The 22,523-nt window shown below is 48.5% G+C and overlaps 2 protein-coding genes across 3 annotated transcripts; one reads left to right on the top strand and one right to left on the bottom strand.

Annotated features, from left to right (window-relative positions):
• Window positions 1-28: 28 nt before the first annotated feature.
• Window positions 29-17,882, top strand: Kctd13 (potassium channel tetramerization domain containing 13). Its single transcript, XM_085841312.1, has 6 exons — window positions 29-467; window positions 1,837-2,006; window positions 13,569-13,658; window positions 13,747-13,799; window positions 14,442-14,637; window positions 17,133-17,882. Exons 1-6 carry the CDS (start codon window positions 224-226, stop codon window positions 17,367-17,369), a joined length of 990 nt encoding a protein of 329 aa, XP_085697438.1. The 5' UTR covers window positions 29-223; the 3' UTR covers window positions 17,370-17,882.
• A 478-nt stretch (window positions 17,883-18,360) lies between these two features.
• On the bottom strand, window positions 18,361-22,496 carry Asphd1 (aspartate beta-hydroxylase domain containing 1). Of its 2 annotated transcripts, XM_029479596.2 has the most exons (4): window positions 22,289-22,450; window positions 20,831-21,007; window positions 19,186-19,299; window positions 18,361-18,678 (listed from the first exon to the last, which is right to left on the bottom strand). In XM_029479596.2, exons 2-4 carry the CDS (start codon window positions 20,934-20,936, stop codon window positions 18,569-18,571), a joined length of 330 nt encoding a protein of 109 aa, XP_029335456.1. In that variant the 5' UTR covers window positions 20,937-21,007; window positions 22,289-22,450; the 3' UTR covers window positions 18,361-18,568. The 2 variants fall into 2 exon arrangements, with proteins under 2 accessions (XP_029335456.1, XP_021024656.1); XM_021168997.3 differs by having other exon boundaries at window positions 20,831-22,496.
• Between the last annotated feature and the right edge of the window lie 27 nt (window positions 22,497-22,523).

Below are 22,523 nucleotides of genomic sequence, written 5' to 3'. Positions count from 1 at the left end.
CGAGACGCGGCCCTCGGCCTGGCCGCGCCTGCGCAGCTCCGCGCGCCGGCTTCCGGGTGGAGAGAGCGCGCGATGGGGCGGCTGGTGGACGTCGCGGAGTAGCGGTGGAGAGTGGGCGTGTGCGCCGAGCGGCCGGGCGCCCGCGCTGGAGTCGCGGGGTCTCAGGGAACCAGACCGGGGCGCGGAGAGGGCCTTCGACTGCCACCCGCGTCCGCTCACTGGCATGTCGGCCGAGGCCTCTGGCCCGGCGCCGGCTGCGGCCGAATGCCTGGAGTCCCCTAGCCCCTCGGGTGTGGAGCCTGGCTCCCCCTCGTACAGTCTGAAGCCCCTGACCCCGAACAGCAAGTATGTGAAGCTGAACGTGGGCGGCTCGCTGCATTACACCACGCTGCGCACCCTCACGGGGCAGGACACCATGCTCAAGGCCATGTTCAGCGGCCGCGTTGAAGTGCTCACAGACGCGGGAGGTATGCGTGCCGCCGGTACACGTGCTGCCCTCCAGCCCCCAGTTCATTCCCGGCTCCCTAGGCCCATCTTATCTTTTCCTAATTCAGAATCTCTCTTTCCCCAATCCTTTACTTCCAGCAGTAACATCTGCCAAGCGCTCCATTGCCGATTATCTGCTCTTCTTCCCTTAGCTCAGACAGCCAAGGAACCAGGTCTACTGCAAGCAGTACCCCTCAAACAACCTTTATTGCTTACTTCCCACTGCCCAGCCTTTTGTTTGCCTCTGCGGTAGAACCGTCCCAGGTAGCCTCGAGAACGGAAAGATTTGGTCTAACACAAGTGCCCAGTGCCCGCACTCTCTAGGAATCATCCATGAATGCATATATGTAGAAAGAGAAGGCTGCTCTTGGTTTGCCAGGGGCCTGAGTGAAGGGCGCAGCTCTTCTTGACAGGTGAATCTTAACCTTCTCGGGAGTGTTGCCTTAAATTTGGGACTCACTTATTGTAGAATAGCTTTAAGGGGAAGGGCTTAACATAGATAAAAGCAAACACTTAGGAGGTGAAGTTCGGCTTCCAAATACCGAAGATGAAAATTCACTTATTTGATTAGTATTGTGATGTGTCAGTTACTGCTAGAGAAAGTTTGGTAAAGGGATCTGTTGAATCTTGGGGAGTTAGCCCCACACCCCGCAGGGGGTTGGGGAGGGCATGGAGTAGAAATGACCAGTAAGCAAGAAAATCTCATGTAATCACAGTAATTCTTGGTGTTCCAAGTAATGTTTCGACTTCATCGTTGTGAACCGGAGGGTTGAAGTGGGCATTTTTCACTAAATTAGATGGTTAAAATGAATACAAGGGGTTAAATTTATTGATAAGGTAATTTGGTAAGAATCTCCCCCATGGTGAGCTGGGCCTGGTGCCTCCTGCCTATAATGCTAACACTCAGTTTGGGCTACATAATGAGATCCTGACTTTAAAACAACTTGCCCATGGTGAGAGCCTCTGACTGCCCAGCAGATTTGGGAGGGATCTGTTCCGTGGCAGGTGTATGTATGATACACTGGAGATGTTTGAAACAGTTTTTGAATATGGCAGAGGTCTGAAACAGGTAAGTATTAGGTTTTCTTGTTGTCATTCTTGTTGCCTCCCTGTCCCCACAGGGTTTTTTCACGTCACCTTGGCTGTCCTGGAACTCAATCTGTAGACCACCAGGCTGGCCGCAAACTCAAGAGATCTACCTGCCTCTGCCTTCCAGATACTGAGGTTAAAGGGGTGTGCCACCAGGCATATATAGGTTTTCCTATGGCTTTGGAATCAGTTTCTAACAATGTATTAGCCCCTGTGCCTCCAGCAAGCCATCCTTCCTTTTGCCTTTTCCCACCCCACCAGGTTGGGTGCTGATTGACCGGAGTGGCCGCCACTTTGGCACAATTCTCAACTACCTGCGGGACGGGTCGGTGCCACTGCCTGAGAGTACCAGAGAACTCGGGGAGCTGCTAGGTGAAGCCCGATACTACCTGGTCCAGGGCCTGATTGAAGACTGTCAGCTGGCGCTGCAGGTGAGAGCCCCCCCCCCCCTTCTGGGTCCCTGTCCTCCTATCCAATAGATAGCTATTGCTACAGAAGAGAGATATGGCCTAGAGAGCCTGGCTTAGACTTGACAGAACCCCTAGGCTTTTGGCATTTGGGGGCACAGTCCTCGGCAACATCCCCACTGCTTAAAGCAGGGTCTCAATACTCTCTGGTGTCCAGACCGTCGCCATTAGAAATGCCTGCTCTGGGAAGTGGGTGGAGGGGCTGAAGAGATGGCTTAGGAGTTTTAAAGCACTGGCTGCTCTTCCAGAGGTTCTGAGATCAATTTCCAACAGCCACATAGTAGCTCACAACCATCTATAATTCAATTTGATTTCTTCTTCTGGTGTGTGTGAAGACGTAGTGTATGTGTTTGCATACATGAAATCATAAATGCCCAATCTGTGCTTGTAGCTTTTCCTGTTCAGTTAGTACTGTCACCTGAGTGACATTCCCACCCAACCCCAGCCCATTTTCTCCTTTGCTCGAAAGCTAAGGATTTCGTAGCTCTCTAGGCCAGTAGGGGTCTCAAGTTACATAATTTAAGTTTTTGATTTCTTATTACATTTACATGTGTGTGTATGTGTGTGTGTACTACTGCAGTACAGTCTGGAGATGGAGCACTCACTGGTCATCAAGTTTGGCCACTGAGCCATCTTTTATGTTTTTGTTTTTGTTTTTTCGAGACAGGGTTTCTCAGTAGCCCTGGCTGTCCTGGAACTCACTCTGTAGACCAGGCTGGCCTCAAACTCAGAAATCCGCCTGCCTCTGCCTCCCAAGTGCTGGGATTAAAGGTGTGTGCCACCACGCCCGGTGCCACTGAGTCATCTTAGCAGCTTGCTCTCACTTCATCTCAGTTTCAGCTGGAATGTAATAACCTTGACGATCAGGTTCTATCCTGGGAAGCAGCACACATGTGCATAAGCACGAGTGCCTGTCTGCCAACCCTCGGGGCTTTTTATTTTAGAGTTTTTTTTTTTTTTCAACTCTTTCCTCAAAGTGTCATAAAGTAGAGCCATACTCCATCAGCAGGGCTGGGGCTTCCCAGGCTTCCCACCTTGCTGTTGTACTTCTGTGGGTTCTGGGGACCCCATCAGCATCCCCTTAGGATCCAGCCCGGCTCTGCTGTGCCCAGTACCCTTCAGCCAGTCAGTTCCTGTCTCTAGCCTTCTGTTCTCCCGTTCCAAAAGATAAGTAAGAAAAAGAAACACAGTGTAGTAAGCTTTAATCATCATTCAGGGTTACTGTAGTAACACAGTAGTAGATTGTAAGTTGTGGTATATTGAATACTAGTTGTAAGTTCACTGGAGTCTGAACTGCTTTTCTCTCAGGGAATGCTTGTTGATTTTAACTTTTATTATGCTTATTCACTGAATGTGGGTTTGCGTACAAGTGAGAAGGAACCATAGCATGTACGTGAAGGTCAGAGGATCCCTCCCTCCCAGTCCTTTACCTCCAACAGTAATCAATAGTTATTGATTATTATTATTATCTGATACAGATGCCTCTTCCTACTATCATGTGGATTCTGGGGATTGAATTTAGGCCTACCAAGCCATCTCACTGGCCTGATTACTGGCTCTTGAAATCCGAAAGGGCAGATTTCTTTTGGATAGTATATGTATACGTTTCAAGTTTTTTACCTGTAGCCCAGAGGGGGGAGAATTAGTTTTATCCTTCTATAATTCAAAGCATTTTGTGAAAGAGTGCTGTTAATAAAATGTCCCTTAATGTACCATTCCTTTGCCTCCTCCATCCCCCTCTCTAATATTTGAGACCCATTATACTTATTTTATGACCCATTAAAGAGTCATCATGTAGCAGTTTTAAAAATATTGAATATCTTTTTTAACATATATTTTTTGGGAGGAATGGCATGTGCCACATGTATGTGTGGAGGCCAGAGGACAACTGTGGAGAATGGATTCTCTTCTACCTTGCGGCACCTGGGGAGGGGGAGACCAGACTCAGGTTGTCAAGTTTTGCCTCCTTTTCTTTCTGAGCGCTTTGTCTGGCCCTGAGCTAGACCTTGGAAGGAAAGATAGTCTTGCATAGTTATTTTATGTTACAGTTTTGAGACAGGGTCTAGCCATATAGCCCAGGTTAGCCTTGATCTCAAGCTCTTCCTGTGTCAGCCTCCTGAATGCTGGGATTACAGGTGTGCCTGTCTAGCTCTGCTCTGTTATTGAAGTTGACCTATTGTCCTTGCATGCTGCTGAGTCAGGAGGGATTCTGCTGTTGCCTTGTTGGTACATTTGTACCCTTGGTTAACATACAGAGATACAAAGATATATTAGAGAAGCTTTAAAGACCAGTGATGGGTTTCAGCTCCAGTTTATCTGACTCCCAAGTTAGTGTTTGCTTCCCACCCCCACCCCCCAGCTTTTTCCTGTCCCCCTCTTGCCCTTGTCCCTGCCCCCGCCCCCACTCCAGCAGCTCCACAGTCCTCAGGGCATGCCAAAGCAACTCCAGTCTAGGCAAATCCTTTCTCTTTCAGTTTTGTGTCCCCTCCTCCCCTTTTTCCCAGTCCTTTGTCCATCTCCCCTGACTTTACCCCTGTCTAATCCTAGTATGTTGGTACATAGCCTTGGATTATCTCTCTTCCCTGGAAGACCTAATGCATTTTTGCATATCCGCTTTTGCTGTGTATTTGTTTCCATCAGCTTACTTAGCTGTGGGTCTTGGTGCTGTTTTTCGCTGGGCACTTCCTGCAGGATCCAGTCACACTGCCTGGACTGCAGCAGGAGTCCATGCTGTTTTCTTGCCATATCTTACTCATGCATCCTCCTGAGTTTTGAGTTTGCTTTCTCTTTCCTTCTCCTACAAACAGTGCTACCGTGGGCCTCCTGTATATGCACCCTTCTAGTCTTATTTGATTTTTTTTTTTTCCAAGACAGGGTTTCTCTGTATAGCCCTGGCTGTCTTGGAACTCACTCTGTAGACCAGGCTGGCCTTGAACTCAGAAATCTACCTGCCTCTGCCTCCCGAGTGCTGGGATTAAAGGTGTGCGCCACCACGCCTGGCTCTCCTGAGTTTCTTATGTTGCTGTTCTTGCTTAACAGGAGATCCTTGACTCTTTCAGTTTAGTTCCTAGGAGAATTAGACCACGTTACATAAGAGCATGGATCTCACATCCTCTAAGGCATGTATTAAAAACAACTGGCTTTCCCAGCCAGGTGTGGTGCTACACACCTTGAATCCCAGCACTCCGAAGGCAGAGGCAGCAGGATTGTAAATTCAAAGCCAGCAAGAGTTACATAGGAGCTGGGCATAGTGACACACATACCTATAATCTCAGCCCTGGGGAGTAAGAGGTAGGCTGATTTCCAGATTTCAGGACAGCCTGGTCTACAGAGTAAGTTCCAGGATAGCCAGAGCTATACAGAGAATCAATTAATCCCTCCCTCCCTTACTTCCTCCCTCACCCCCCCCCTCCCTTTCTTAAAGAGTTACATAGGGAATTCCATGTCAAAAACTAAAATCTTCTATTTTTTTTCTGGCTTTTGAGGATCAGGTTTAGATATTGTCAGTATTTTCTTTTAAAATGTCACTTGTCTGTGGAAGAGATGTGTGTTTAATGTCTTTATTACATTTTATTCATATTTGTATGGGGTATGTGTGCCCTACAGTGAGAATGGTAGGGGTCAGAGAACAGCTTGTAGGTGTCAGTTCTCTCCTTTCAACATGTGTGTTCCCATGACCAGACTCAGGTTGTCAGGCTTGGTGACGGGCATCTTTATATGCTGTGGCATCTTGCTAGCCCAAGATCCTTGATTTTTTTTTTGGGGGGGGGGCAGGTTTTGAGACAGGGTTTCTCTGTATAGCCTTGGCTATCCTGGAACTCACTCTGTAGACCAGGCTGGCCTCGAACTCAGAAATCCACCTGCCTCTGCCTCCCAAGTGCTGGGATTAAAGGCGTGCGCCACCACTGCCTGGCTACATCCTTGAATTTTTAAATTGCAAATAGCCATTTGTGTATAGGTGTTATATGTGGGTATGTGCACTTACGTGCATATAGAAACCAGAGGTTAACATCAAGTGTCTTCCAGTCATATTTTACATTGCTTTCTGGTTTGTTCGTTTATTTTACTTTATTGTCCTACTTGCCTGGAACTTGTTATGTAGGCCAGACTGGCCTCGGATCCACAGAGATCTGCTTCTGCCCCCGAGTGCTAGGATTAAAGAGTAAGCTCAGTTCCCACCTTACTTTTTGAGACAGGCTCTCTTCTTCTTTTTTTTTTCCGAGACAGGGTTTCTCTATGTAACCCTGGCTGTCCCGGAACTCACATTGTAGACCATGCTGGCCTCGAACTCAGAAATCCACCTGCCTCTGCCTCCCAAGTGCTGGGATTAAAGGCGTACAGATTCACTGGCATGGGTAGGTTTTCTGGCCAGTAAGCTCAAAGGACCTACCTGTCTCCACTTTGTCAGCAGTGGGATTAACAGTGTACATCATGGGTTTTTACATGGATACGAGGAACCTGAACTCAGGTGGCCATGATTGTATGACAAGTACTTTATTATTGACTGAACCGTCTCTCCAGCCCCACCACCTAGCATTTTTAGAGCAGTATTATCAGCTATAGAAATTTAGGAAATGGATCACCAAAAAAATAAAGCATCAATTTTTTTTTCAGGTTTGTGTGTGTGTATTTATGTCTGCTCACTAAAATCTGGCCATGTTGTATGTACTATTTTGTATACTTTTTTTTTTTTGACATTGTATATCTTTCTGTGCCAATAAAATTTTTACTCTAACATCCAGGGCATATGCTCCAGTTTCTCTAGTTCTGCCTGAAATGTGTTGAGCAGTTCACTTCTAGTTGAGTTTCACATTGTGTCTGGCTATGTTCTACAAGTGTCTTCCAATCTAAAACAGCCTGTTTTTTTTGTTTGTTTGTTGTTTTTCTTATAAAGCATAGCTGTTAGAAGACATTCCCTATAAAAAGGGTCTGCTTACCAAACTTGCCTGATTGCTCAGCTCTGATGTCATTTGGTTTAAATCCTGATATATCCCAGATTTGCTGCAAATTAGGCCATAAATTTAAAGGTTTGATGGGTTAGAGTATATTCTAGAAGGTGTAGTGTATTTCACACTGTATTACATCAAGAGACTCATGATGTTGCTAATATGACTAACATGCAGATTTGGTCCCTGAATTCAGATGATAGTTGGAGTCCTCCCTACACTGCAGATTTCCTTGTTGCTAACTATACATTTTTCTGTGTGCTAGTAATTTGGGCATTGAGGAAGTGGCAGTTGCCTGTCAACAACACACCAATTGACAGTTCTTGCCTGAGTCAGTGATTTCATTAGGGATAATTATGGGTTTAGTATTTCTTCTGTGTCCCATGAGGTCATTTGTAAAGTCGTGCTTTGCACTACCAACTGAGTCTTGTAGTCAAATAGCACTTTCCCATAGCAGTGCAGATAACCATTGGTGGTGGTGGTAATGGGGTTTACATAGTTTGTTGGTTTTATTTATTTATTTATTTTTACTATTCTATGTTTTTATTAGCTTTATAATTTTACATACAAATCTTTTCATATATGGACTTAAAAAATGTCTATCTTGCCTGCATTGTGTATATGTAGACTACATGCATGCCTGGTACATCAGATCCCCTGGAACTGGGGTTATGAATAATAAGTAAGCGGCCATGTGAGTGCTGGAAACGAAACCTAGACCCTCTGCAAGGGCAGCAAGTGCTCTTACCCCTGAGCCGTCTCCAGCCCTCAGATGTAGACGTCCTCATCTCAATGAGACTCACTTCTGTTCCGCACAGAGCAAGTTAAGATTTCTATCTATTAAACAGTTTTTGATACCCAGTATCCAAAATGGCCACCGGTATTCTTGCCTCCCTTACCTCCCACCCTGAACAGGATTAACATATCCCAATCACATTGTAGAGATACATTGTGTAACTGGAAAGACAGTCTCAAGTGGTTGCTGGCTGACTTTGAACTCCTGATTGTTCTACCTCTACCTCCCCACTGCCAAGATGTCAGCCATGCACTACCACCCTCAGCTCTAATGTGTGACTTTTGAAATTAGGTCATAAAATAAGAATGGCTTCCACCTCGTGGATCCTTCACTCTGGTGAGCAAGCCATTGTATGAGGAACCCAAATAGTTGTTGGGAAGTCTCCCTGGCAAGGAAGTGGAGCCTTCTGTCACCTGACTCGCAACTGTGTGGACCAGCTTTATCAAAAGCAGCTCCTCTAGGCCCGGTCAAGTATTCAGTATGCAGATGCACTTCTGGCCAGCATCTTACATTGTTTGTAGTTTTGAGATAAGGTCCCCTTATGTATCCCAGTCTAGCCTTGAACTCAGGCTCTTCCTCCTTTCACTTCTTATAGACTGGCACGACATCATGTGCAATTGTGGCCAACTGTGGCTGTCATCTAGACTAATTCATGAGAGACTGTGGGCTGGTCTGAAGGTCTGACCCTCAGAAAGTTAAGGCAACAACAAATGACTGTCGTGTAGGTTGCTGTGTCTATAGTAATTTATCATCTAGAGGTAACACATTGTGCAATGACTTCCAGACAGGACAGAACACGACAACAGAACTCACAGAGACTATGACAAGTACAGGCCCAAACCAGACGAAAGCCAGGCACTAAGAAGGGGAAATGGATGTAAAGACCCACCCCTAACAAGAGCCTGTTTGCAGTGGATAACCTCTGGGAAGGGAGTTCTACAATGGAGTATAGCAACCATTTCAAGGTGTCCAGGAATGGCTAGCCCAGACATACTCCATTCCTTTTAGTTTGGTATTTTGTCTCTTACTGGTTTTCTTTTTCTTTCTTATCTTTGTGTTTGTGTGTTTGTTTGTTTGTTTGTTTGTTTGTTTGGCTGGATCTCACTCTGTATCCCTGAGTATCCTGGAATTCCCTTGTAGACCTCAAAGTTACAGAGATCTACTTGCCTCTGTCTCCCAAAGTGCTGGCATTAAAGGCATGGATGGTCACCACCCAGCTTGATTTTCTATTCTTTTTCTTTTTTTTCCTCTCTTTTAATTTATTTACTTTTATTTTATGTACATTGGCATTTTGCCTGCATGCGTGTCTGTATGAGACTGTCCGATCATGGCAGTTGTGAGCTGCCATGTGGGTGCTGGGATTTGAACAGGTCCTCTAGAAGAGCATTCCTTTTAACTGCTGAGCCATCTCTCCAGTGCACCTCCACCCGCTTTGAGGGAGAGGGGGAGGGGAAGAAAGAGAAAGAGAGAGAACAGAACACCTTGAAGTTAGGTGGGAAGGGAGGTGGACATGGGGAGGATAAAGAATATGATCAAGAAAAAAAGATTTAATAAGCAGGGCAGTGGTGGTGTATGCCTTTAATCTCAGCACTTGGGAGATAGAGGCAGGTGGCTTTCTGTGAGTTTGAGGCCAGGCTGATCCACAGAGTGAGTTCCAGGATAGCCAGAGCTACACAGAAAGACTGTCTCAAAAAAAACCAAACCAAAATAACAGAAGAGATTCAATAAATTAAGAAGAACGATAACAAATTGTGATTCTGGTGTGTGGACTTTTCTGTGCAAAACCACAAAATGTCAGGTCTTTAATAGTGTAAGCAGTCGGGGTAGAGCAGGCAGCCTATGAGCTCCATGCCAGCCTGGGTGGTCCACAGAGGGAGTTCCAGGACAGTCAGAGCCACACGGTTTCTCATTGCTTGTCCTGGTAGAGGTGAGGGTAAGCTAAAGAAGCAAACAGTGGAACAACAAAGCCAGGGACTATTTGCACATTCCCAAGCTTTCCGATAATGCATACAATTAACAAATGGCTTCCCTGCAAAGATTAAATACTGAACATTCCCAGGAAAATGTAAGGATAATTCAAGAGTGTGATTGTCAAGTTCATTGTTTAGACCCCAGAAGTCCCCAAAGAGATGCCCAGAGAATCATTCAGTTACATACTAGCCCTTTTGTTTTTTAGGCAGGTTCTTCCTTTGTAAGCATAAGCCTTATCCTTCTATGAGCTTGATTACAGGAATGTGCTATATATTCACCCAAATCACAGCTCTTCTAAGAGGCTAAGATTGCACTGTTCCATGGCACACCCTTAATCCTAGCACTCAGAGACCCAGTCTAATAGAAAGAAAAGTTTAAGGGCTGGAGAGATGCTCAGTGGTTAAGAGCACTGACTGCCCTTCCAGTACCTGAGTTAATTCCCAGCAACCACACGGTGGCTCACAACCATCTGTAATGAGATCTGATGTCCTCTTCTGGTGTCTGAAGACAACTACAGTGTACTCATGTACAGACCATAAGTAAATTTATTTTTTCAGAGACAGGGTTTCTCTGTGTAGCCCTGGCTGTCCTGGAACTCACTCTGTAGACCAGGCTGGCCTGGAACTCAGAAATCCGCCTGCCTCTGCCTCCCAAGTGCTGGAATTAAAGGCGTGTGCCACCATGCCCGGCCATAAATAAATCTTAAAAAAAATAAAATAAAAGTTAAAAAAGGCAACTTAAGATATGACCTCTCTGTAGCTTGTTTCCAAGCCCAAAGCAGTCAAAAGCTCTTTTCAAAGAGGTTACAGGCGTGGTGTTTTTTTTTTTTCCCTCTCTTACAACATGAACCCTAAGCTTAGACAACAATAAGCATTTAATAGATTAGCAGGGACTTGAAGGAACAGCCATAGCTGAAGCACAAGAGGGCTTTGGACAGTGAAATTCGTGCATGTGGGAAGCAAGCTGAGGAAGCCGGCGGAACTTATGACTATGTCCTGGCAAAAGAATGATTCTTCTGGGCACTGGAACTCCTGTGTGGATCATACCTGTTCAGGGGTACGCAACCAAGGTACCCAATGAGGTACAGACTTAGGACCAGTTACTTCTACATGCCTCCTCTTGTCTTTGCCCTCCCTACCTAAGTAGTGGTTAAGTGGAAAAGACAACATGCCTGTAGTTCATGGCTCTTCCACTAAGAAAAAAAAAGTCCCTTCCTGAGCTGAAGTTGAGGAACTGTGCCCAAATGGCCTTATCCCATCCTGAACCTGGTTCGGATTTTCTCTGCTTTGAGCTGCCAATGTAGTGATGAGACTTGGACAATCTTGGGAGCAATGAATTAATGGAGCCAACCTTGAGAGAGCTCCCAGTGACTTAAGGCAGATGAAGCTAGTCATAAAAGACAGTGAGCTGTCCATTGTCCGTCTTCTCCTTTGCATTATTTTCTCTGGAGAAACCAGCTGTTATGTTATAAAGACATTCAAGCAGCCCTACAGAGAGGTCCATTGGCAAAGGTTAGGTCCCTCATGCAACCGCCATGTGAACATAGCAGCCATATTTCTTAGAAAGTGATCCTTAATAAGCAGTAGTGCTGTCAGATGCCTGTAAACCCTGCAACCCCGCAGCCCCTGCTGTGCATGCCTCATGGAAGAACCTGTGCCACCGGGGGCCTGAGCAGCTCACCAAAGAATCCCTGACCCACAGGAAAAGGAACCATAAAGACCTTACGTTAAGTGAGGCTGTGGCATTTGGGGCCATTTGTTACACAGCACAGAGAACAGGTGTGTGTCCTGCTTCCTGCACTTTCTCCTCAGCTCTCACCTGCCACACCCACAGGTTTCTGTCGGACTTCATTTTGTCTCTGCATCAAAACTGCAGTTTCCATTATTTTGCCTTCCTAGTGGATCCTTATGCCTTACAGACTCACCGCTTCAAAACTGGCAGTAATTGCAGACTTCTGTGCTTCCATTGATGTTTTGTTTTGTTTTGAGGTAGTTTTATTAAGTAGCCCAAGCTGCTTTCAAACTTGATGACCACTTTCCTCTGCCTCCCAAGTGCTTCCATTGCAGTAAACACATTCCTGACCTTTGTTGTTTTTGTTTTGAGACAATCGCGATGCAGAGTCCTGCATAGCCTCACACTCTATATAGACCTGCACTGTGGCTCTGCTCCTTGTCTACCTCCCGTCTCCTGATTGGATGGACTTATGTTTTTCCTCTGTACTTTCTATGAGAGTTAGGTCTAGGCCATTCTCACAGACCCAAGTTTAAGCAGCCCTTGCACCTCAGCCTCTAGTAGTTGGGCCTTACGGTTCCAGCTACCAGGCTTGGCCTTCCATTTAAATTCTATACGTACATATGAACACTCATAAACACACACACAAAAACCTCTTAGCTGGGCAAGGTGGCACAGGCTTTTAACCCTAGTACTTAGGAAGCAGAGGCAGGTAGAGCTCTAAGTTTGAGGCCAGCCTGGTCTACAGAGTGAGTTCTAGGACAGCCTGGGATACATGGAGAAACCTACCTGTCTTTTAAAAAAACTAAATACTAATAATTAAAATAATAATAAGTCTCAGAACCAGTTTCTGGAAATTGTCTTAGACTGTGGCATTAGAAACAGGCATTCCTCTAACGTGTCTCTAAAGGGATATTTCAACAATTACACTGGTCATCGCTCAGACAGGAGGATTGTTTTTTGTTTTGTTTGTTTTTGAGACAGGTCTCACTGTAGATCAGGCTGGTCTCAAATCCATGACATCGTCCTACATGTGCTTCCCCAGTGCTGGGTTAGAGGCATGTGTCACCGAGACAGCGAGGCAAGAGACTATCCACTCAAGTCATTTAGTAGGGCTGTCTCAGTATTGTAAAAGTTAAATTTTCATTTTAAAAAATGGTGCAGTGGTGCACCGCTGGGCGGTGGTAGCGCACACCTTTAATCCCAGCACTCGGGAGGCAGAGGCAGGCAGATTTCTGAGTTTGAGGCCAGCCTGGTCTACGAAGTGAGTTCCAGGACAGCCAGGACTACATAGCCTCACACTCTTATATAGACCTACTCTCTTTCTACTAAGAGAAACCCTGTCTCGAACCCCCCCCCCCAAAAAAAAAAAAAGATGTAGAGTGTAAGTCAGCAGCAGTGTACTCAGGTCCCTTGCTTGGGATGCCCTCGTGGTCCTGGGTCCGACCCCCGGCCCTCCAGAGATAAACAACCTCGCTGTACTCAGTCATTCAGCAAATGTGTGTGCTTACACTGGTCATCACTGTACAGTCCTCAGGAGGTCATGTCAGAACAGACGCAGACTTAAGTGCTATGAAGAAAAGCAGCCAATACTGTGAACCCAAGGAAGCTATGTAACTGCAGGAGTGGTACTGCCCTGTGGGGTCAGCGTGCTGAGCTGCACACAGCTCAGTGAAGCACACCGCTAGCAGGCTGACCCATGCAGTCAGGGAGAGCACAGCTGGGTGCCTACAGAACAGCAGCTTGGTAGGGTAAGGGTGGAGTTATGGGGAGGGCAGACAGCTAGACTCAGCCTCTTGTAGATGGGCCTTTGGGGACCTGCTGCCATGCTTGGACTTTCATGTTAATTTTACACACACACAAACACACAAAAAATAAACCTCTTAGCTGGGCATGCTAAATTATACACTAGCTGTACCACTGCACAAGACAGCCAGGGTGGCGTGGAGTGGTCACATCCTAGTGAGCTGTGGAAACATGGAAGAGTATTTTCAACCCCCCAAACAGAGTCACACAGCCTTTATCTAAGTGGTGTGAGTGAACACCAGTTGTACTGCTAATCAACTTGTACTTTCTCTCCAGCAAAAAAGGGAGAAGCTGTCCCCACTATGCCTCATCCCCACAGTGACATCACCCCGGGAAGAGCAGCAGCTCCTGGCCAGCACCTCCAAGGTGAGGCCCTGGAGACCGTGGGTTGGGCAGTTGTGACGGCTGCTTTTGTTTCCCTGTCTCTTGACTGCATCCTTCTGCCTCCCCACAGCCTGTGGTGAAGCTTCTCCACAACCGCAGTAACAACAAGTACTCTTACACCAGGTGAGCGGGGAGGGGGGGGCGCGGCGGGGGGGCGGGGGCGGGGAGGGGGTGGTCAGGGGCGGGGCGGGGGGCGGGGCAGGGGGCGGCCCTGTGTGTTTACAGCCGCAGACTCCTAGGCTTGGCAGAGCTCTGCTAGTCCATGAAGGACGGTGGTCATATGGAGAGACTGCAGAATGCCTGCCTGTTGAATGTCCCATCCCATCTGTGCCACCTGTCGCCAGTAAACGAAGTTCAAGCAAAGCCTGTGATAATAGTTAGCATAGGCTAGTCCCTGATTTCCCAACGGGATTGTTCTCAGTGTTGTCTGTTAATTTATCTGTGCTCCCAGTGGTCTGAGGATGTGTTGGTCTCCAACTAGAGATGATATTATGGCACCAGAGGATTACGTCACCTGCCTAATGTTGCTGAGTTAAAATGTGGCACTGCTGGGGTGCCTGGTGACAGCCTGCACCAGGAGCTTCTGTGCTAGGCAGTAATTTGCCTTGCAAATGTGTCCCCTCAGAGGCCTACACAGTCAGAAGTGCCCTGCTGCACAAGACTGGGAATGTGGGCCCCACGGGGGGGGGGGGGGGGGCGGGGGGGGGGGAGCGGAGGGAAGGAAGACAGTCAGTCACCTAAGGCCGGCTGGCCCTTGGTTCTCAGCACTTCCGATGACAACTTACTGAAGAACATCGAGCTGTTTGACAAACTAGCCCTGCGCTTCCATGGGCGGCTGCTCTTCCTCAAGGATGTCCTAGGAGATGAGATTTGCTGCTGGTCTTTCTACGGGCAGGGCCGAAAAATTGCCGAGGTGTGCTGCACCTCCATAGTCTATGCTACGGAGAAGAAGCAGACCAAGGTCAGAGGGAATTGGGGAGGGTGGGAGGGAGGACTGGGACCCTGGACAGAGGTAGATCAGCAGATCTGGCAAAGAAACACTCTTTGGTGGTTATTGTGGACCAGAGTTCTAGTTCATGGCTATGTAGTTTGGGAAGGCCACCTCATTACCAATGAAATGAGGCTACTAGATTAGAGAAGATTCTGTTTTCCTTTTCTTTGTTTGGGGTGGTGGGGATTAATTGGTCCCCAGGTCTTGTGAAGAACATGATTTACCTGTTTGTGGCTTTTTTAAAAAGCTGTATTTATTTTATGTGTATGAGCGTTCTGCCTGCATGTACATAAATAGACCACATATGTGCTGGTATTTGTGAAGGGCAGAAGAGGGCATCGGATCCCTTGGAACTACTTGTAAGCAACCAACCATGTGGATGCTGGGAAATGAGCCTGAATAGTCTGCCAGAGCAGGAAGTGCTCTTAACCACTGAGGCAACTGGCCAGCCATAAAGCAGGATTCTTAGTGTAGGCAGTGGAGAGGGCTCAGCATTGTCTGCGGTGCCCAGGATAGTATGCAGGGCTAGAAACATGTGTGCACTTTTCGGTATGGAAGACCCACGAGCTGGGTTCAGTGTGCGTGAGATCCCAGCACTCAGCAGCCTGAGGAAAGAGGAGCAGGAGTTTAAGGACATCCTGGGCTACATAGTAACATCCTGAATCAAAAACTGTCCCCTAAAAAAAGGTCCATGGTTCACTTTAGAACCTCAAAAGGTCCATTACCAAGAGCAGGCTTTGGTTCTGCAGTATTGCAGAAGCAGCTGAGGACCTCACAGCTAAGCCAGTGCTGTACCACAGAGCCACCTCCCCAGCCCTTTGTTGTCTCGGTTTGTTTTGAGACAGTCTTAATATGCTGCACAGGGTGGCCTTGGACTTGCAATCCTTCAACATCAGCTTAGACAGCCAGAATTGTACACCTCTCAGCACGTGGTGCACATCTTCAGCTTCAACACTTTGAAGTAGTTCTGGACCTGCCAGGGCAGCATAGTAAAATTCTGTCATTAAAAGGGAAAACTAAAACCCTCCAGACCTTCTGAGTTGATGCTGTGAATGTAGTAGCCATCAGTGGACATTTCACAGTATCCAGGGCTGGAGAGATGGCTGAGCGGTTAAGAGCACTGGCTGCTGTTAAAGAGGATGTGGGTTTGATTCCCAGCACACACCTGGAAGCTCACAACTGCAGACCCAGGGGATCTAACACTCTCTTCTGGCCCCCAGGGGCACTGCATACGAGTGATGCACAGACAAACATGGAGACACCCACACATATAAAAATTAATTAGTTAAAATTTAAAACTGTCTCAATACCCAATCTGTGTTAGGTACTGCCCCACTGCAAACCACAGAGGCAGTCTCAATCCCTGTCGCCTAATGAACCCAAGCTGGGCATCGTTTCTCCCTGGACACATTTGCTCATGAAATCTCAATGCAACTTCCCCAGACAAAGTTGTCAACCCCCTTTTTAGCTGCATAAAGTGCTGTAGTCTTGGGTAGAACACTGGCTGCAGAGCAATACTATACCTTTTCCTTTCCAGTGTCCCCTAGCCAGTATTAGTCTGATACTTGTCACCTAGTGGAAGGACAAAGAAACACTGGTCAAAGAAATGGAATGTACCTCATCTTCCCGAAGGGTTTTTTCCCCTGCAATTAGGAAGATCAGAAGAGGTAGCTTAAGAGGAAGGTGTGGTGGTGTACATACATCTGTAATCACTTCTAACGGGGAAGCCGTCGGACTCAGTCTTACTGGCTGGCCTCTTACAGGAGGGTTGCAAATTCAAGGCCATCTTGGGCAACCTAGTGAGACTGTCTTAAAATAATGAATTCATTAATAAACAACTAAGAGTATGGGTGTAGCTCAGCAGTAGAACTGGTCCAGCATGCATGAGACTCTGGGTTCATCATATCCTTTTCAACATTGCCCAGCAAACCCCCCCTTTCCCTGTGTCTTTCCTCTGTTTGTCTTCGTTCTGTCCTGGCACTTGAGATGCGTTCCTGTCCTGCTGCCACCCCTCAGTGTGCTTTCCCTAGCTGTCCCCCTCCCTCTCTTGAGTTGGTCAAACACCACATTCCCAGCAAGGCCTTGCCTGAGTTCCCTACTGAAAGATGAAACTCTTGGGAAAGGCTATTCACATCCCCTTTCCAGCTTTCTTCATAAAATGTCATCATCTGACTTAATATATATCTTAGGAAGAACGAGTCTGTGTTCTCTCCCTAGACTTCCAACATGCTGAGGGCAAGCATTTGTTTATAATACTACGTTCCTGATGCTTGGAACAACCCAGGGATAGTGGCAGGTACTCAGGACTTACTAAATGGAAAGCATTCCAAGAGCCTGGGCAGTGAAGGAAAGAAAACAAGTCTAGCTGCCTTTGGGGCCTGGAGGAGAGCCCACAGAGGAGCCCCTGGGGAAGCGCTGTGGGACTGGGCCAGAGGTAGGAGCTATGGGTTGCTGGCCTTTTGCAGGTGGAATTCCCTGAGGCTCGGATCTTTGAGGAGACACTGAACATCTTAATTTATGAGAATTCCCGTGGCCCAGATCTGGCTCTCCTGGAGGCCACAGGGGGTGCAGCTGGAGGTGGTGGGGCAGGCCGAGGGGACGATGAAGAGAACCGAGAGCACCGTGTCCGGAGGATTCACGTCCGCCGCCATATCACCCACGACGAGCGTCCCCACGGCCAACAGATTGTCTTCAAGGACTGACCTTGGCCTTCCCCCTCTGTCCTCTTGCTTCTGGGACCTAGTCCCTCTGTCTCTTTGCCCCGGCTCTGCTGGCCAAGTCGTGGGTCTTCCCTCTGTCCCCTCATTGCATGCTATTTTCAGTGAGCCCTTTCCTTCTAGTCATCGCCACTCACTGCTAACCACATGGTACATTCCAGCATTTCCCTCTGGCGGGGCTCTTCAGAAAGCCAGTGACCGCCCCTCCTCTACATCATTGCTCTGCCATCTTTCTCTTACCATCTGATTTAGAATGACACAGGATTCCCTTTCCATTTTGTTAATACATTGAACACACATGTAGAAAGGACAGTACCATCAACCACACTCCAAGCTGCTTTCCGCCATTGCAACAGAGTACTTTGCCCCTCCTGCCCCACCATTCGCCCTACCTCCTTAACTTTGTACTCGGCTGGCCTGGACCTGTGCCAGCTCTGCTATCTTGATCTGTTTCATATTATTTATTATTTTAATTTTCTATTAAATTATTGGAATAAAGTTGAGCTGAAGGTCTGCTGCTGACTCTCGGGTGAGGGATGCTGAGGCGGCTTATGTTAAGAAGATGCAACGGAAAAAAACAAAAAACAGGGCTGGTGAGATGGCTCAGTGGGTAAGAGCACCCGACTGCTCCTCCAAAGGTCCAGAGTTCAAATCCCAGCAACCACATGGTGGCTCACAACCATCCGCAACGAGACCTGGCGCCCTCTTCTGGAGTGTCTGAAGACAGCTACAGTGTACTTACATATAATAAATAAATAAATCTTAAAAAAAAAACAAAAAAGATGCACTGGGCAGTGATGGCACATGCCTTTAATCCCAGCACTTGGGAGGCAGAGGCAGGAGGATTTCTGAGTTCGAGGCCAGCCTGGTCTACAGAGTGAGCCCCAGGACAGCCAGGGCTATACAGAGAAACCCTATCTCTCAAAAAAAAAAAAAAAAAAAAAAAAAGAAGAAGAAGAAGGAGAAGATGCCTATGCCTATGCCTGGCTGTTTTGTGGTAGAAACACGAGCCCCTTCCCAACCCGTAGCCTCGGATTGGTAACTGAGAAGGAAAGAGTCAGGACTTGGGAGAGGATTGTGAATTTGTATTCAGTGCTGGCTGAGTAGGTGGAGAAGAGGTCCTGACCACCACTCAGGCTGTCCTTGAGTGCAGCATCACTCAGCTCAGGTGCCGGAAGTGTCTTTCAAGGGTCTGGAGCGAAGACAAAGTCGAGAGCTTGGCGTTCTGCTCCAGCCACATTAGGGTGCCAGAGGTCCACAATGAAGACCACTCGAGGTCCATCTTCAGGGGAGCCTAGGGCACACAGGGATGGAGACAGCAGCTGATACCAGAACTCCTGTGATAGGATTCCTAGTATAGACTGAGGAAAGCAGATGTCAGCACCAGGCCCTCACCAGTGGTAAATTTGCTCATTAAGCCACGGTTTCATCATGTAGCCCGGCCCTTAAACTCACCATCCTCCTGGCTCAGCCTCCTGAGTTTCACCATACCTGGCATTTACAGTGGTAACTCTATGTGCCCAAAATGGGTACATTTTATACCAACTGACAGGCATAATAAGATTAAATAAATGCCTAAGGTTCCACAGCAAGAGGATAGGGGTGTAGGTAGTCTAGCTTATGGGCCTAGCCCATATGCAGTCAGTCACCCGGTAAAGAAGGCAGATGCCCCACAGGTGATTGGAGGAGCTGTGGCTTGCCCAAGGCTGTGCAGTCCCAAAACAGTGCCTCTGAGAGCAGACTGGCTGGAATCCCTCCGGGTCTTTGGTCCCCTGACCCACCAGAATGTGAGTCCTATTACCATTATGAGCCACTGTGTGCAGGAAGGAGTCGTCCACCAGGAGGCAGTGCCCTTCAGCCCAGCACTGGGGCTCACCACCAACAACCAACTCACAACCAGGAGGGATCTTCAGGCCTGTGAAGAGACAATGGGAATGGAATCCACCATTCCTGCCTGTGTTCAGGGGGCCTGCCCACTCAATGGGCCTCACAGGCCAGATTCTGTGGTCTTCTCAAAGATGGTCAGAGTACATTCACCACACAGCATAGTCTGAAGGATGCTCAGACACTGGGAAGGCCTGCTGTGGGAAGCATGTCTGTCATTTGGAAGAAGCCTCTCCTAAACCATCTCCTCCTGGACTTTCTGTCAATTCAGTTCCAGAATCTTACTGTGTACTGGGCACCTCTCCCGTGAGGCCAAACTAATGGATCCAGTCTGACCCCAGGACCTCAGTCAAGTGTGCTGAGAAAACAGCCGACTCTGACGTAACTAAGACATTCCGGAAAATCGTCCTTAAGACTGGGTAGTGTTCCCAACCTTACGAAGGTTAAAAGTCCAACATGTGCATGGTATCTGCAGGGAGCAGCCAAAAAAACCCTCACCTGGGGACCAGAGGTTGGGATGAGCCCTGAGGCAGAGGGGTGGTCCCTGAGAAGTCCCAGCTCCCAGCCCCAAGTCCTATAAACTGGCAGGGAAGCTGTTCTGTAGGAACTCCACGTCATGCCTCTGGGTGTCACATGGCATAGAGGGGTGAAGGCAGGTCTGGTAGGAAAAGTAGTATGCCCCAAATCATAAGATCCACCCAGCCGGCAGCACACAGAGATTTATGCTAAGCTGAAGTCATAATATTTACTTTCCCGATTTTCTTTCAATCTTTAGAACATTAGAAAATCTCAGGAGGCTAGGGAGATGGCTCAGCAGCTAAGAGCACTGCTTGCTTTTCCAGAAGTCCTGAGTTCAATTCCCAGCAACCACACGGTGGCTCACAATTATCTGTAGTGAGATCCGACGCCCTCTTCTGGTGTGTCTGAAAACAGAAAATACCAGGTTGGTGCTATTGAACACCCCACTAACATTGCTACTTATCAGCGAAGAAGCCTAAATAAAGTAGGCTACCTACTGTTCACACCTGTGATACCAGAACTCAGGAGGTAGTGGGAGGCAGATCTCGTGAGTTTGAGGCCAACTGGCCTGTATTTAGATTCCAGACCAGTACTACATAGTGAGATGTAGATTATCTCACTATACTCCCTAGACTAAATAAAAGAGAAATAAGAGCCAGGCTTGCCTCAGACTTGGGATCCTCACCTCAGTCTCCCAGGTGCTGAGATTACAGGCATGCAAGACCATACCCTGTTCCAAGCTGTCTCTTTTTACAATTTAAATTTCATTTTCTGAGTATTTCCTCTTCAGGGCAAGTAACACTGACCACTTACATTTCAGTGAGAATTTCTTTTAAGTTAAAAGGGGGGAGGGTGGTTGGAGACAAAGAGGAAGAGTCAGCATGGGACACTGTGTAAGCCACCACTGACTGGATAGATGCATGAAAACAGAACTCAGATCTGGTTGGGGAAGATTCTGAGAAAAGAGGCATGATAGGAACCATAGTGCAGAAAGAGATAGTAAAGTAGGAAATATGGGAGGTTTGTAGACAGGCTATACTCACCCAGATGGCATCTAACCCGAGCATTGGTGGGTCCACAGCGGCCCTCAAGCCGGGCCCCAGGCAGTAGGACGGAAAAGCCAGCATTGCCGAAGGTATTGGCACTCATGAAGCTCCGCAGCCCCCTCAGTGCCCGATAGGCTCCTGGGCACCGCCGGCAGTTGCTGGGTTGACATCGGCCTGCTTGGTACAGCAGGAGCTGGTAGCACCCAGGGGCCAGGGGTGGGGACCAGCCCCGAGGCAGAGGAGAGGTTCCTGAGAAGTCCCAGCTCACAGCCCCGAAGTCCCGCAAAATGGCGGGAAAGCTGCTCTGTAGGAGCTCCACGTCATGCCTCTGGGCATCACGTGGCACAAAGGGGGACGAAGGCAGGTCTGGTAGAAAAAGTAAGCCAGGGCGCTGAATGCCCATGACCCCTGCCCCGCCTGTGAGGCCAGAGCCTCCCTGAGCTGCCCGCCTCACTCTACCCATCCCAGCCCAGGAGTAACGCCTGGCATAGGCCCGAAGCCGCCTGCTCACTAGACCTTCTGCCCTGGGTCCTTCTCCAGGATCCCCAGGGCCCCTTGGGCCAGTCTGAGAACATACATCAGGCATACCACTAACACCCCCAGCTTGGCTCCCGGTCCCCAGGGCCTGCATGTCTTGGGAACCCAGGCGGTAGCAGTACCAAAGGAACAGAGAAGTGAGGGCTCCGAGGAGCACAGTAAGGGCTGAGGAGCCTAGAGGCAGTGGCCATGGAAACATGATAGGCAAAGAGGCCCTGGCTAAGTGGCAAGCTGCATCTTGCAGACCCCAGCTCCCTGGTACCCCCAGTTCTCCACCTGACCCCTCAATGACTGCTTCCTGATTCCCTCCCTTCCACATCCCCACTCCTGTTCACTCCTCCTACAGGCCCCCAACAAACCTTCCCTCACTTCCCTCTTTCTTTCTCCCCTTCCTTTTCTATTTGTCTCCACTCGGAGATCACTCTTGTTCTCTCTCTTCCTTCTGTGGTTCCTCTCTCCTTTCTCCTTCCCGCAGTCTCCTCTTCCTCCACCCTCAGTCTCCTAGTCTCAGCTGGTTTCTCCTCCCTCCACTCCAGCCCCCCTTTCCTTATCGACCCCTTCTTTTTCTTCTAGCTTCCCCTGACTACAGCGGTTCCTACTCCACCTGGCCCGCAGCCCCACTCTATAGCGGCTCTTTCTCTTTCTTCTCTCCTTGACCTGTCTTCTCCCTCGACAGGGTCGGGTCTGTCCTCTCCGATTCCCGACCTCCTACACACCCCTTCTTGGGCGCCCACTCACCCTGACGTCACTCCTTCCCGCAGCCCTCTCTGTTTAGCTACCCAGGACCCCTCCCAGAAGCAGCAGCAGCCCAGCCCTGTAAGGGGGGTGGGGGGAGACTTCTCTCTGGATTTGCCTCTCCAGACCCCCTCCCCCAGCCCTGACCGAGCGCCACGTGGGGTACAGGGACACAGTGCCAACCTCTAGCCGCCCCGCAATGCGAAAAGAAGGGCGGGGCAGACTCGGGGGCGGGGTGAGAGCTCTGACCCGCTCGTGAGGCCGGTGCTCTGGAACTGCGAGTCCGGCCGTGGGCCTGCGGGTCCCTGGAGAGGTCGGCCTGTGACTCCCCTTTCCCCTGGCTTGGCTACGCCAGAGCCAGCCCTGAGCAAGACGTGGGGTTCGCGAAAGCGGCTTCAGCCAATCAGTGCCTTCAAGG

The sequence above is a fragment of the Mus caroli genome, unplaced genomic scaffold (assembly GCF_978045245.1).
Source record: "Mus caroli unplaced genomic scaffold, Mus_caroli_1 scaffold_8, whole genome shotgun sequence".
In the NCBI taxonomy this organism is placed as follows: Eukaryota; Metazoa; Chordata; class Mammalia; order Rodentia; family Muridae; genus Mus; species Mus caroli.
The sequence above is the reverse complement of the archived record's forward strand: the minus strand, read 5'-3'. Positions and strand labels throughout refer to the sequence as shown.

Bases quoted from the DNA above. Each gene is read 5' to 3' on its own strand.
- Kctd13 (XM_085841312.1), top strand. From the start codon at position 224: ATGTCGGCCGAGGCCTCTGGCCCGGCGCCGGCTGCGGCCGAATGCCTG. The intron at 13,659-13,746 runs GTGAGGCCCTGG...GCCTCCCCACAG, and splicing joins TCCTGGCCAGCACCTCCAAG to CCTGTGGTGAAGCTTCTCCA. The intron at 13,800-14,441 runs GTGAGCGGGGAG...CTTGGTTCTCAG, and splicing joins AACAAGTACTCTTACACCAG to CACTTCCGATGACAACTTAC.
- Asphd1 (XM_021168997.3), bottom strand. From the start codon at position 21,689: ATGTGGAAGGGAGGGAATCAGGAAGCAGTCATTGAGGGGTCAGGTGGA. The intron at 19,300-20,830 runs GTGAGTATAGCC...GTCTCTTCACAG, and splicing joins TCGGGTTAGATGCCATCTGG to GCCTGAAGATCCCTCCTGGT. The intron at 18,679-19,185 runs GTAATAGGACTC...TGTGTGCCCTAG, and splicing joins GCACACAGTGGCTCATAATG to GCTCCCCTGAAGATGGACCT.